This window comes from Capricornis sumatraensis, chromosome 5 (assembly GCF_032405125.1).
Source record: "Capricornis sumatraensis isolate serow.1 chromosome 5, serow.2, whole genome shotgun sequence".
In the NCBI taxonomy this organism is placed as follows: domain Eukaryota; kingdom Metazoa; phylum Chordata; class Mammalia; order Artiodactyla; family Bovidae; genus Capricornis; species Capricornis sumatraensis.
In genome coordinates, this window is record NC_091073.1 from 32,008,784 (window position 1) to 32,024,045 (window position 15,262).

A 15,262-nucleotide genomic window follows, 5' to 3' on the forward strand; every position below is an offset into this window, starting at 1 on the left:
TAATTATCATCATCACCACCGCCTCCATCATCATTGATTTCTACGGCAAAATCAATCCAATGTTTCCATTCTTCTAAAGTACAGTCACTTCAAAACTTAATGCATGAAGATAAATTATAGAGCATCACTCTTTAGAATAGTGTAACCAAAGTAACACATATGTATGAATAATATGCTTTTGTATTTTGGAATATATAACCTAACTCAGAACTTTACCTATAAGATTTGGCCACCCTTCCTTTCTAATTGACTGTGTATTCGCTGTATACAAAGCTTTACGCATAGTGATTCTACTTGGTTTGTGTTATTATACCAAGTGTATTTTCCCAGGATTTCAGGTTAGAAACTACTGACATTGAAATATTTCAGGAGTCAGAATTAGACATAAATTATTTTCTGCAGAGGTGTCTTCCTATTACCAGAAGTCAGCCAAGAGTCTCTAAAATCACATTAGGGTACCGTTTTTAGTGGTTCTTGAGTTTCACCCTTGAGAGAATTAAAAGAACTGACAGTAAAGTATAATAAATCTTATTCTGACCCAAACACTCTCAGTCATTTAACTTCCTGTTAACAATCTCAATTCTGCTAGATAAAATAGGTAGAAAGCATATTTTTTACTCTCTTTTCACTTTACATTTAGAGATGTAGCATAATATTTCACGTTTCATAAAAATAATTATGACATTTATCTGTTTAATTAATTTATAATAATGCCTTATTTACATGCTTGGGTTTTAATTTGACATGAGAAGGGACCAAGAAAAGGGTGAGCCTTTATTAGTAGTAGTATTATTACACAGGAGCAATTGGCTCTCCATTTTTTAATTTTTATCTATTTTCTTTGTCTCAATTCCCAGCCTCTGAGCCCAACTTGAAGGTGCGGTCCAGGTTAAAACAGAAAGTGGCAGAGAGGAGAAGCAGCCCTTTACTCAGGCGGAAGGATGGAAATGTTGTCACTTCATTCAAGAAGCGAATGTTTGAGGTGACAGGTAATTGAGGACTGGGTAGATACACACTGGAGGAAAAAAAAAAAAAAAACTGCTGCCAGTAGGAATGAAACAAAATTAGCTTAGAATAAATATACCTGCTGTATATTAAAATTTATTTTGAAGAGAAACATTTCTTGAAAGGAAGTTATATTGAAAACTCACAAGTAGTTCAGTAAACCTTGCCATGCATTCACCAGCTGTGTTAAACAGGAAATGAATGAAAAACAGAACTATATGTCAATAGGCATAACTAGGGAATGCCAGAGCTCACCTTAATCTTTTCAGAAACAAGCAGTCCATTTTGGGAATGCCAAGCCGGAGAATATAACTTTTAATGAAATTTGATCAGAAATGAGCAGAGGGAGGTTCAAGAAGAATACTTCCCCCATACTCAGACATTAATGTACAGAATACATCTGGGAAAATTAAACTATGTGAAACAGCAAAACCTTGACTTTTCAACAAATTTACAGAACTCATAAATGACATTATGTGTTTACTAGTGATCTGGGACTTGTGGCAGGAGGGGGATATATTGCCTTTTATGAAGGGAAAGAAACTGTCATTTTCACTAGTCTCAAATGGAAGAGTTCTTAGTATTTTAGCTGCCTGGTTAGTAGTGGGGTGAACAGGTTAGGAAATTCAGCCTGATGTCTTACAAAGCCCTCTAGTCCCATTTGTACCTGGTCTGAGAAGACATAGGGATAGAAGAAGCAAAAAGGCTAGCCAAAATAACAAAACCAACTATTGTTTATTGAGTAACTACTTAGAGCTATGCATTGTATGTGACCATTTCCTTTGGTTGCATCAATACAGAAATGGAAATCTAGAGCCATGTTTGTCCTTTCCCAAGGAAAATTGTGCTTCTATCAAAGTAGTCAGTTGGCATTATTTCTCTAGGATCGAATCTTATTCTTAGAAAGTTTTTTTAAAAATTGTTTCTTTTCTTTCTCTACTTTCGTCATGATAGTGTCTAGTTTAGGGAGACAATATAAAGATTGTGGCGGCAGAGGTAGAAAAGTGTAGACTACCGATGAGGCAGTATTTTGACAGATCACTAGGGAGAAAAAAAATGTTTAGTCTCCTATTCAGTCCTGACAGATTAATATGTTTATCTGAGGAAAAGTATTGGTGAATTTTTTTTTTCTTAAGGGATAAGTATTAAATAAATAATTATTTTACTAGAGTTTATTTTCCAGGATCAAATATAATCACTAGTTTAGACCAATTCAATAATGAATTTAGAGTTGCAGACTTTTTCCCCTGATAAACCTATCTGTATTTCATTAAGTGAAAATCTTAAGTAAGTTTTCATAATAGAAGTCCTTGTTGGGGGTGGGGATGAATCTGTAGAGTGAATCTGTATTAATGAAAGTAAAGAATAATGAACGTATCAATTGTCTAATGTAATGACCTATAGGTCATTTTTCTGATGGGAGATAGTAGGTTCTCTCATAACAGAAAAACTTAAAGAAAATAGAAACACATGTATATTTCTTTTTTTGTTTCTTTAAAATCTTATTAAGGTTTTGTTTATTTATTTATTTATTTTTTAACTTTTTATTTTTACTTTATTTTACTTTATAATACTGTATTGGTTTTGCCATACATTGACATGAATCCACCACGGGTGTACATGCGATCCCAAACATGAACCCCCCTCCCACCTCCCTCCCCACAACATCCCTCTGGGTCATCCCCGTGCACCAGCCCCAAGCATGCTGTATCCTGCATCGGACATAGACTGGTGATTCGATTCTTACATGATAGTATGCATGTTTCAATGCCATTCTCCCAAATCATCCCACCCTCTCCCTCTCCCTCTGAGTCCAAAAGTCCGTTATACACTGCTGTGTCTTTTTTGCTGTCTTGCATACAGGGCCATCATTGCCATCTTTCTAAATTCCATATATATGTGTTAGTATACTGTATTGGTGTTTTTCTTTCTGGCTTACTTCACTCTGTATAATCAGCTCCAGTTTCATCCATCTCATCAGAACTGATTCAAATGTATTCTTTTTAATGGCTGAGTAATACTCCACTGTATATATGTACCACAGCTTTCTTATCCATTCATCTGCTGATGGACATTTAGGTTGTTTCCATGTCCTGGCTATTATAAACAGTGCTGCGATGAACATTGGGGTACATGTGTCTCTTTCAATTCTGGTTTCCTCAGTGTGTATGCCCAGCAGTGGGATTGCTGGGTCATAGTGCAGTGTCCTTTTCCATTTTCCTATTAGTCTTTTTCATGATTATAACTTTTCCCCACATGGTCATGTTTTCTTTCTTACCAAATTTCAGTGGAATTTAGCTCAGTACTTAATTGAGTAATAATTAACTCTCATTTATAGGGGTTATGATTTGCTAGAGTTCTACTCAGGTTCTTTACTTATGAAATATCATAATTTTCTCTCATTTTATGAGATAATAACTCTCCTTTTCAACTGAGGGAAAAAAACTTGTATTTGAAGAGACTAGACACTTATTTCTGATCAGTGAGATGAGACTTATGGATGCTTTGGTTGATATTTTTAACTGTATGTAAAACTAGTATGTTTTAATTGATATTTTAACTTTATGTTGCAGTTAATCTAAATGTTTTTGGAGAATTTGAGCTACTTGACACACAGTTTTCTGCACCTCTACATCTTCTTTCTGTGTCAGCGTTCATGTGTTTAGGATGAGCTCTGTTTGTATCTTAATACTAATTATTTTTGCTGTCCAGTCAGAGACCACCATAGCATCATAGCAGTTGAATTGCTGCTGCTGTTATGTCTCACCTCTATCCTCTCTCTTCCCTGTTTCATAGGTTCAACTGTTTGCTTTTTTCCAAACCCATGCCACCTGTCTCCTCCCAGTAGTTAACATGAGAACACATGTCATCATTCCCTTTTTCAGATTCAAGGGTCTTCTGCTCTTCCCTCTACAAAGCCATGCTATTTTAAAATTCTAGGTCCTGGCACATTCCTGTGCCTATAATGTCTTCTCCTCTGTTCTCCCCTTCTCCACTGCCACCTTTTCATGAGTTTCTCATCTTCAAGCCCCAGTTGTGACATTACTTCTACTTAGAGATTTTTTTCAGTGTTCCCAAAAAATCAGTTGCTACCTCTTCTCCCAGACCATGTCCAGTGTGATCTTGTAGAATCCTGTGGTAGAGTCTATCGTGTTACATTCTAGTGTCTGCCATAGTGATTTCTATTCAATACATAAGGCAACACTTCTGTATGAATATCACATAAAATAATATAAATAATATACTTTTAAATTGACAAGACATTTTAAAATAGTTTTCTTTTTCTTTTATTTTTTCAATTAAAGACAGGATGCAGAATGGGACTTTAATGAGAAATCAGTGTGTAGTCATACAAGAAAGACAGGGGAAACAAATTCCTGATGGATTTTTTTAATGTTCATTTTCTTTCTTAAAAGAAAAATAAACAAGAAAGAGGCACATATAAAAAGCAGATTAGTCAAAATGTAAGCAAGATATATAGACTGAAAGACAGTGAGCGAAATATATTTAGGAACTTTATGATACCAGTGACTTGAAATCCCATAGTAAGTAGGTGGCATGATCAGAATTCTGTCACCAGTCTCACATTCTTTCCATTGGTGATACACTTCTGAGTAGAGAAATATTTATAATAGAAAGTTGAAAGTTGTAAGGGTTCCAAGGGAGGGCAAGCAACTCTAGCCTGCAACTTGGGCACTCCCATTTACAGGGAACAGATGGTATATGAGCCAGGCTTTGAACATAGAGGTGGGATTGACCCTGTGATGAAGGAGGTGGAGAAATAAGAGCATAAAAAAGCCTGAAATGGGAAAGTGGCACATACGGAAAGTAGGTAATTTAAATTTGACTGAGTGCAGAGTTCAGAAAGGGCAATAGTAGGAAATAATGTCAGGCTCCATTTTGGGACAGAGGAATATAGTGAAAGTTGTCTCACTCTGATCCATCTGGCAGCAGTTTAGGGAAAGTTTGGAAGGACTACTATAGCAACTCAGAAATGTTAGGAGATATTTTCTGTAGTCCATGAGAGGATAACGAGGGCTGAGAGATTAAACTGAAATCTTTGTAGTCAGAAGAAGATGAAAAATAATGGAAAGAACAAAACAAACTGACCTAGTAGTTGATTAGATTTGGCATAAGGAAGGGAATGAGAATGACTCTCAGTCAGTTCAGTTCAGTCGCTCAGGCGCGTCCAACTCTCTGCAACCCCATGAATCGCAGCATGCCAGGCCTCCCTGTCCATCACCAACTCCCGGAGTTCACTCAAACTCACGTCCATCTAGTTGGTGATGCCATCTAGCCATCTCATCCTCTGTCGTCCCCTTTTCCTCCTGCCCCCAATCCCTCCCAGCATTAGAGTCTTTTCCAATGAGTCAACTCTTCACATGAGGTGGCCAAAGTACTGGAGTTTCAGCTTTAGCATCATTCCTTCCAAAGAACACCCAAAGCTGATCTCCTTTAGAATGGACTGGTTGGATCTCCTTGCAGTCCAAGGGACTCTCAAGAGTCTTCTCCAACACCACAGTTCAACAGCATCAATTCTTTGGCTCTCAGCCTTCTTCATAGTCCAACTCTCACATCCATAAATGACCACAGGAAAAACCATAGCCTTGACTAAACGGACCTTTGTTGGCAAAGTAATGCCTCTGCTTTTCAATATGCTTCTAGGTTGGCCATAACTTTTCTTCCAAGGAGTAAGCATCTTTTAATTTCATGGCTGCAGTCAGCATCTACAGTGATTTTGCAGCCCCAAAAAATAAAGTCTGACACTGTTTCCACTGTTTCCCCATCTATTTCCCATGATGTGATGGAACCAGATGCCATGATCTTCGTTTTCTGAATGTTGAGCTTTAAGCCAACTTTTTCACTCTCCTCTTTCACTTTCATCAAGAGGCTTTTTAGTTCCTCTTCACTTTCTGCCATAAGGGTGGTGTCATCTGCATATCTGAGGTTATTGATATTTCTCCCGGCAATCTTGATTCCAGCTTGTGCTTCTTCCAGCCCAGCGTTTCTCATGATGTACTCTGCATAGAAGTTAAATCTAAGGATGACTATAAACAGAGTTAAGCAGGACATGTTTAATATTAAAATACACTGAATTCAATATACATTAAAGAGAGATAAACAATGTCCAGCATTCCAAAGGGATTCAGACTGGAGATTCTGAGAGGAAACCACAAGAAATGCAGCTTTTATGGGAGGAAATATTGAGGGCAGAAGGAGACGACAGAGGATGAGATGTTTGTATGGCATCACCAACTCAATGGACATGAATTTGGGTAAACTCCGGGGGTTGCTGATGGGCAGGGAAGCAGTGATGGGCAGAGAGGCCTGGTGTGCTGCGGTCCATGGGGTCACAAAGAGTCAGACATGGCTGAGCGACTGAACTGAACTGAATGCAAGGATTCTGCCTAAAAATGATACTTGGTGTCATCACTTTGAATTGTTTTGACAAGGAAAAGAGAAATAGGATAAGGCTACAAACTTTGGTGAATACCTACATTTAGGAATTGATTGAAGGAGGAAAAGCCAGAGAGAAGGAAAAACAAATCTGGAGGTAAAGAATTTTATTGTAGAAGGGATGAGGAGAATGAGAACTGCTTTGTCAAAACTTTTCAAATTTTGTATTTTGAGAGAACAATTCCCGTTCACAATGAGTAAGCTAGATGGCCAGCTCATAAAGGAATGAGCACATCACTTCTTACAAGTTACTAGCATGCTTTCAGACTAGATGTACAATTCCAGTGGAAAAGGACAACATGAAGGTTCAAAATAATTGATGGAGCAAAATCTTAAAGCAGATGTTTGGGGGTGGGGCCATGGGTGAAAGTGTATGTGACAGTATTGGAGCAGGGAGCAGAAGAGAAATGTTTTCACTTTGATGTGGGCAAGGAGAGTGTATATAACAAAATCATGAGGTAGAAAGAAAAATTACTGTTGGAAATCATTTAGAAGTTGTCAGTCTCCAAGAAGCGTGAATCAAGATCATTTGTGCAGAGCTGAGTAGACAAAGGATGAGACACCTAGAAAAATGTTGAAATGAAAGAACTATGGAAGGTAATAGGGAATTGATTAGAGCTCAACAGATTACTTGCCAAAGCTTGATAAGGTGGCCTCTCTTAGCTATATTTCTAGTATCTGGAAGTTTATATTTCATTAATTAGACATTTTAGTAAGTGAACTACCTCTGTCATAAATTGAAATGCATTTGAACTTTATATCTGAAATTGACAGAGATGATCTATATTGTTTTTATTTAACTTTTGGTAAATGAATTTCTTGTTATATTGGTCTTTAAAATTGAACATATTAAATTTAGGCATCTTATCTTCTGGAAAATAAGTTGGGTAGAGTTAAGATTAAACAATGTTGTACTAGGCGATCAGTGTAACACTGAGATTTTGTCTTCCACGTATTTTCTCCACATAACTTTGACTAAGATGCTCTGTAATAAGGTATAGCCTTAGTATATTAAATAAAGAGCTATTTATAACATAGAATATAAGCAGTTTTTCCACATACCATGGAAATGGTTCCAGGCCTCATGTGCTGATGGCATGGTTTTATGAACTATGCAAGTCTGTTACAGTTATTTTTTTTTTATGATAGCCCAAGAGGAAGTAATAAAAGATTACTTACTTTATTTTTTCCCTAATCAAAAGCTTCTATAATCCTCTCCAACTGAATATCTTTAAAATTATTGAATACTATGTTGTATTTTTAGCAGTTAAAAGAAGGGGAGAAAAGTGATATGAAAATTCAGAAATGTTCCAAATTTTTTTAGGGTTCTTTTTATTTAGTGACATGGTGCTTGTCATTCATGCTGGGGGGAGAAACAGTGTCTGTTGCTGTATATTACTTAGAGTATAACTACAGTTCATCTCTGTATGTTTTTCATGAGTGTATTTGTACTTCCCATTGTTTTTCAGAATCTTCAGTCAGTAGCAGTTCCCCAGGATCTGGTCCCAGTTCACCAAACAATGGTCCAACTGGAAATATTACTGAAAATGAGACTTCAGTTTTGCCACCTACTCCTCATGCTGAGGTAAGGCTCTTATTATTTTGGTTGTTTTGAAAGTTAAATCTTTGATTAGCCCCCTAAAACTCAGTGATATTTCTGAACTGAAGTTTAAAGCCACCTGACCTTAGTGACTTTTCTGATAGGTTTATAATGTGTGGAACTGAGTAAATGTGATTTTATATACAAAGTTTGGATGATAATCACAAGTTTGAAAATGCTGAAATGTAATCTTCCAAAAAAAAAAAACCCACACACTCTTATTTATGCTGAATATACACTCACTGCCCAGTAGCTGTACAACCCTGAAGTCCTTCTTCATGGCTCTTGGTTATTCTGCTGTGAGTAGACACATCAGTAAGTGAGAACAACTTCATGCACACCTTTTGGAACAGTTGCCCAGCAAAGTAGGTTTTATCTGTTTGACCTGAAGAGTAATGAAAAATAGTTGTAGTATCATAATTGAGGTACACAGTTCCACTAAGCAGTGTGTTGAGGACCTTCTATATGCTATTCATTTTGCCTGGCAATGAGGATAGCCAGACAAATGATATATGAACTCTGTCCTTGAAAAACAAAAGATTCAAGAAAATGGGTCTGAAATAAAACATGATTTGTTGAAGCCAGTGATACAAGAATATAAAACAGTAAATTTGGGAGTCAACAAGAAATTGTGTGTATAGACAGTAGAATGGGAAAGACTAGAGATCTCTTCAATAAAATTGGAGATACCAAGGGAACATTTCATGCAAAGATGGGCACAATAAAGGACAGAAAGGACAGAAATGGCAAGAATCTAACAGAAGCAGAAGAGATTAAGAAAAGGTAGCAAGAATACACAGAAGAACAAAATAAAAAGGTCTTAATGATCCAGACAACCACGATAGTGGGGTCACTCACCTAGCACCAGACATCCTGGAGTGGGAAGTCAAGTGAGCCTTAGGAAGCATTACGACAAATAAAGCTAGTGGAGATGATGGAATTCCAGCTGAGCTATTTCAAATCTTTAATAATGATGCTGTTAAAGTGCTGCACTCAATGTGCCAGCAAATTTGAAAAACTCGGCAGTGTCCACAGGACCAGAAAAGGTCAGTTTTCATTCCAATCCCAGAGAAGGGTGATGACAAAGAATGTTCAAACTACCATACTATAGCACTCATTTCAAATGCTAGCAAGGTAATGCTCAAAATCCTTCAAGCTAGACTTCAACAGTATGTGAACTGAGAAATTCCAGATGTACAATCTGGCTTTAGAAAAGGCAGAGGAACCAGAGCTCTAATTGTCAACACCCGTTGTATCATAGAAAAAAGCAAAGGAATACCAGAAAAACATCTGCTTCAGTGACTATGCTAAAGCCTTTGATTGTGTGGATCACAATAAACTATGGAAAATTCTTCGAGAGATAGAAATACCAGACCACCTTACCCGCCTCCTGAGAAACCTGTATGCAGGACAAGAAGCAACAGTTAGAATTGGACATGGAACAGGCTGTTTCCAAATCGGGAAAGGAGACTGTCAAGGCTATCTATATATTATCACCCTGCTTATTTAACTTATATGCAGAGTACATCATGCAAAGTGCCATTTTGGATGAATCCCAAGCAAGAATCAAGACTGCCAGGAGAAATATCAACAACCTCAGATGTGCAGACGCTACCACTCTGATAGCAAAAAGCCAAGAGAGGGTAAAGAGCCTCTTGATGAGGTAAAAGAGGAGGGTAAAAAGCTAGCTTAAAACTCAACATTCAGAAAACTAGGATCATGGCAACTGGTGCAATCACTTCATGGCAGATAGAAAGGGGGAAAGTGGAAACAGTGACAAATTTTATTTTCTGGGCTCCGAAATCACTGCAAACAGTGACCGCAGCCATGAAATTAAAAGACGCTTACTCCTTGGAAGAACAGCTATGAGAAACCTAGACAGTGTATTAAAAAGCAGAGACATCACTTTGCCAACAAAGGTCCATCTACTCAAAGCTATAGTTTCTCCAGGAGTCATGTACGAATGTGACAGTTGAACCACAAAGGAGGCTGAGCACTGAAAAATTGGTGCTTTCAAACTGTGGTGCTGGAAAAGACTCTTGAGAGTCCCTTGGAGAGCAAGGAGACCAAACCAGTCAATCCTAAAGGAAATTCATCCTGAATATTCATTGAAAGGACTGATGCTGAAGCTGAAACTCCAATAGTTTGGCCGGCTGATGCAAAGAGCTGACTCGTTGGAAGAGACTCTGATGCTGGGAAAGATTGAAGGCAAAAGGTGAAGAGGGCGGCAGAGGATGAGATGGTTAGATAGCATCACCAACTCAATGGACGTGAGTTTGAGCAGAGATAGTGGAGGATAGAGGAGCTTGTCCATGGGGTCGCAAAGAGTTGGACACATCTTAGCGACTGAACAACCCAATAGACTATGTATATAGTTTCTGTATCAGGCTAAGCAAAGGTAACAGCCACTCCTATGGAATCAGCTGTTTTGAAGTCACCATCATTGACTGAAATTTTGAGTTTTCCTTCTCTGTCATTATAATGCCTCCTTATCAGGCATTGCTCGCTACAGGAAAAAGCTGGTATAATAACTTCTCATGTATAACTGTGACATGCATCTTCCATTGTATTGTATAGAGTCATGATGGTTTGGAGCTGAAAGAGATTGATCGAATCTCTGATTCTTGAATCATCTGCTTTTCTGATATGTGATTATCAGACTTCCACTGGGGCACTCTTAAATTCAAAGGGAACTCACTTCACTGTTTCTTCACGCAATCTAGTTGATTTTGGACAGTCAGCTTGACTGATAAAAAGTATCTTCTGTATGTTATGCCAAAATATATGTCTATAATTTCATACATACTAACATAAATGTATAATAAGTTATTTATAAGTCATAAATTATCTGGCTAATTGAAAGCAGACACCCAGAGGTTATCCGTGATAGGGAAAAAACTGGAATCAGTGAAGTCACTTCTTCTGTGAGGACATTTGAGTACTTGAGTCTTGAGTTTTGGTTTTCAGAAGAGAGAAGGCAAAGCCCTGTGCTGACCAAAGAAGATGATCTAACAGGAGACCATCCAACCCATGACACATATTTATGCTACATCGGTGGGTCCCTCATCCCTACCCCCAGAGATCTCTTGATGTAGACCAGGGCAGGGGCACACTCTCTCCTTGAGGAGTTATAACCAGAATATATAAAGCTGTAGCCCAGATTTTTATAACTTCAAATGGTTAATTTAATTTAAAGTGCCCCAGATTTTTAGTTCCCTCAGTTCAGTTCAGTCACTCAGTCATGTCCGACTCTTTGCGACCCCATGAATCGCAGCATGCCAGGCCTCCCTGTCCATCACCAACTCCCGGAGTTCACTCAAACTCATGTCCATCAAGTCGGTGATGCAATCCAGCCATCTCATCCTCTGTCGTCCCCTTCTCCTCCTGCCCCCAATCCCTCCCAGCATCAGAGTCTTTTCCAGTGAGTCAACTCTTCGCATGAGGTGGCCAAAGTACTGGAGTTTCAGCTTTAGCATCATTCCCTCCAAAGAAATCCCAGGGTTGATCTCCTTCAGAATGGACTGGTTGGATCTCCTTGCAGTCCAAGGGACTCTCAAGAGTCTTCTCCAGCACAACAGTTCAAAAGCATCAATTCTTTGGCGCTCAGCTTTCTTCATAGTCCAACTCTCACATCCATACTTCTGGAAAAAACAAATGTAAATCCTTTCTAGATGAATACACATTCATTTTATTTTACTTATTTTTTAAAGATTTATTTATTTGTTATTTCTTTTATTTTTGGCTAAGGTGGGTCTTCATTGCTGCACGTGGGCTTTCTCTAGTTGTGGCGAATAGAGGCTACTCTCTAGTTGTTACGTGTGGGCTTCTCCTTGTGGTGGCCTCTCCTGTTGTGGAGCATAGGCTCTAGGTGTGCCGACTTCAGTAATTGCAGCACATGGGCTCAGTAGTTATGTCTCGTGGGCTCTTGAGCACAAACTCAGTAGTTCTAACACACAGGCTTAGTTGCTCCGAGGCATGTGAGATCTTCCTGGGCCAGGTATCAAAGTGATGTCTCTTGCATTGCAAGGTGGATTCCTAACCACTGGACCACCAGGGAAACCTCTCACATTCATTTTAGACTTTAAAATTTTCTCTCAGTTTTCCAAGGAAAATGAGCAGCATAGATAGGAAACTCTCTTACTTGTGACCATCTTTCAGGCATGTGAAGAATACAATTCAAGCCACTACATTTTTCTCCAGTCCTCCATTTATTGTTTCTTACCATCCATTGTCCCTTTGCTTTTCATTTTTCTTTCTAAACATGACACCAGAGGAAATAAATATTTCACATATATTTGTGACCATTGATGCAAGATTCTTAAGACTATTGGTTATAGGTATTGCATTTCTATTAGTGCAATTATAAATTATATCTCAACATCAGTCAGTTTTCTGCAACCCTTTAATGAATTTTCAGAGAAGGTACAAGTTGGTCACAAATATTTCTAAAAAACTTTAGATTTCCATTTCCTCTCAGCTTAAAGAATGATTCCGTAGCACAGACACTAAAGGATCTGGATTCTAAAATGTTTATGGATGAATTCTATGTTCTTAGGAAATGAAAACACACTAAACTACATTCATTCAACAGCATTTATGATTTTTCAAAATGCATTGTTAAAAGGTACAGAAGACCACTTATAGCTTGATGGTATTTTGTGAAGATTAGAAACAGCAGTTCAAAGTTTTGTTCAGGAAAACATAGGTAGGTAACAGTATATTTTTTTTAAAATCAAAAGAATGTAAAAAATCAAAGGGATAATGAACGCAAAATTTAGCATGATGGTTACCTCTCAAGAAGGAGAAAGACAGTGGAGGGGACATGGTAAGCTACAAAAAATGAAGATACATATATACCTTCATTATAAATACAAATATATGCATGCAGTACTTAGTATAACAAAGAAATACATATTCATAAGACTCAAAATAAATGGAAAAGATGAGATTTTCTCTTTACTTCAAGATTTTTAAAACCTGTTAAGTAGCTCACATTGTGTGACCCTATAATTAAATTTCAAAAATATGTACCATGGAGACTGTAAATTAAAGGAATTAGCTTGTATTATTTTAATCTGTTTTATACTTCTAAAACCTTTACTGATACGTAAACACAAATACCTATTTAGATGCCCAACAATTAGCTAATTGTTGAACATATTCTTTCCTTCTACCTCCACCAGTTTAAAAAAAAAAAAAAAAAACAGAAGGAAATGTGATTTAATGGAGTTTGAAAGAGTAGAGGTATTTCTTCAGGTCAGTGACAGGACATTCACCTCCAAAGCTGGGAAGACTAGTTCAAAAGCAAGCAGTGACTCACTTCATAATGAATTAATTGTGTGCCTGAACTATGATCCAAAAGGCCAGGTGGGCAGACCTTTATTCACTGATGGGTAGCCTCTCCATGGCCCAGAACAAAAAATTCAACCCTGATGACTAACATGTGCTTTTCCACTGCATTGCATTTACAGAGATCTGTAGCATAATTCATACTGGGGAGGTGAGAAGACAGCAGAATTCAGACTGAAACTGTCAGCAAATTAATATACTAGCTTTGTATCACCAAATCCTGCCACCTAAACTAAAGTGGAAAAAAAATGTTTTTCAACCAGTTTTTGATTAATGATCATTTTGAATTGTGTGATATTTATAGACACCCTCTAAGATTAATAATAGCATATAACTTCATATCAAAAGAAATATTTGGGGGTATGAAAAAATTACATCATTACAACTTCAAAAATTATATTAGTTGCATACTTTACCATTTATAAAATAGACTTATTCTACCATCTTTGCTTAAGTAGCAAAGTTTTGCAAAACAGGTGAGTTTTCACTTTTAAAATAGTATAACAGTGTACATTTGAGTCAACTCTCTATTCTGTGACCTGAAATTAGAAAAGCAAATCACATAATTCTTTCAGAACCCATGTAGATGAATGGGATTCTACTCCCTTTTTGCTGTTTAGGAAATAGGAAAGTAAAGCTGTATTTCAGGCTGTTCTTAAGGCTTAGGTGAAAAGAAAGTTTTCTCTCTTATAATTCATCTGTTCTGTATAATTTAGATGAAAGTTAAGACAGAAGCAAGAGGAGAATTTACTTTTTAAGTCCAGGCAAAAGAAAAAGTACCATGATTTCAGGTATTCTAGTCTTGCATTCAGAGGGCTACCAAGTAACATGGCTGCAAAACCAGCTACTTGGTTGCCATTGGTTAAGTCACTAAACTTGTCCTGAATCTTAGATTATTTATCTAATAAAAATAGTATTAATAATACCTACCCCAGCAGCTTTGTTGTAGAGAATCAGTATTTGGAAGGCAGGTGGTAAATTGTGGAACAAGTTCATTTTTTGTTGTTATTAATACTGACTCCTGGTAGGGAAAACTCATTAGTACGTTTGTCTGCAAGCCAGCAAATCTCATGTGAGAATGAGCTTCCATATGCTCTGGCCACTTCTGTTCTATTTCTCTAGTTCCTTACACATGCCCTGTCCCAAACTCAACATCGCTGGAGCTACTTGGTTTCCCCATTTGTAAACTTGGTTGGGATGCTGAAACCTCAGGAGTTTCTATTTCCAACTCCAGTCAGAGATGTCTTTACCTATCTCGTTACTTTATTGTTAATACTGTAGGCCTGTGGGTTCAAATATGTTTCCATGAATATCAGCACCATTATTTTAGGCTCAGTAGATTTATTTGATAGCTATTTTAACAGTAGCCAAGCAGCTGGTTTATTTCTAGTTGAACATTAGTGGCTGGCTCTACTCTGTGATTTTTAAAATAATTTTTTCCAGCAGATACAAACGATTTTAAAAATGGATTCTAATAACAAGGTTAAGTACTCTAAAATCATTTGAACTGTCACTTGTTTTGCCTCAATCTCACATGACTCATCTGCCGATTGTTTCATAATAGTTGTTGTGACATTTGCTGTAAATGTTATGCTCCCTTCTGAGTGGGTGTAGAGCTTCGGTTTTAGATGACTGCAAATAAGACACTCCTCATCCAATCCCCCATGGGAAAAGAGGTTGCTATGACAAAAGACTCATTTACTAGGAATAACATGAGTCAATATTGTAAACCAAGACTTTTAATAAAACATCAGTGACTTTTAAATACAAAGGAAGCCCCTGTCAAGTAATTTTTTTATCTCCAAAACATTTTATAGTAATACATTCTTGAAAACCAAGTGAAAGTGAGTG

The 15,262-nt window shown here is 37.3% G+C and overlaps 1 protein-coding gene across 9 annotated transcripts in view; it reads left to right on the forward strand.

Moving 5' to 3' along the window:
* Positions 1–15,262, forward strand: part of HDAC9 (histone deacetylase 9) — a 209,944-nt gene that overhangs the window by 164,729 nt on the left and 29,953 nt on the right. For 5 of the 9 annotated variants that reach the window (XM_068972971.1, XM_068972979.1, XM_068972978.1 and 2 more), the window contains one exon: positions 7,932–8,047. In XM_068972971.1, coding sequence (XP_068829072.1) covers positions 7,932–8,047 — 116 coding nt within the window. Of the gene's footprint in view, positions 1–857; positions 990–7,931; positions 8,048–15,262 lie in introns of all 9 variants that reach the window. The other 4 variants (XM_068972972.1, XM_068972973.1, XM_068972975.1 and 1 more) reach the window with 1 other exon arrangement.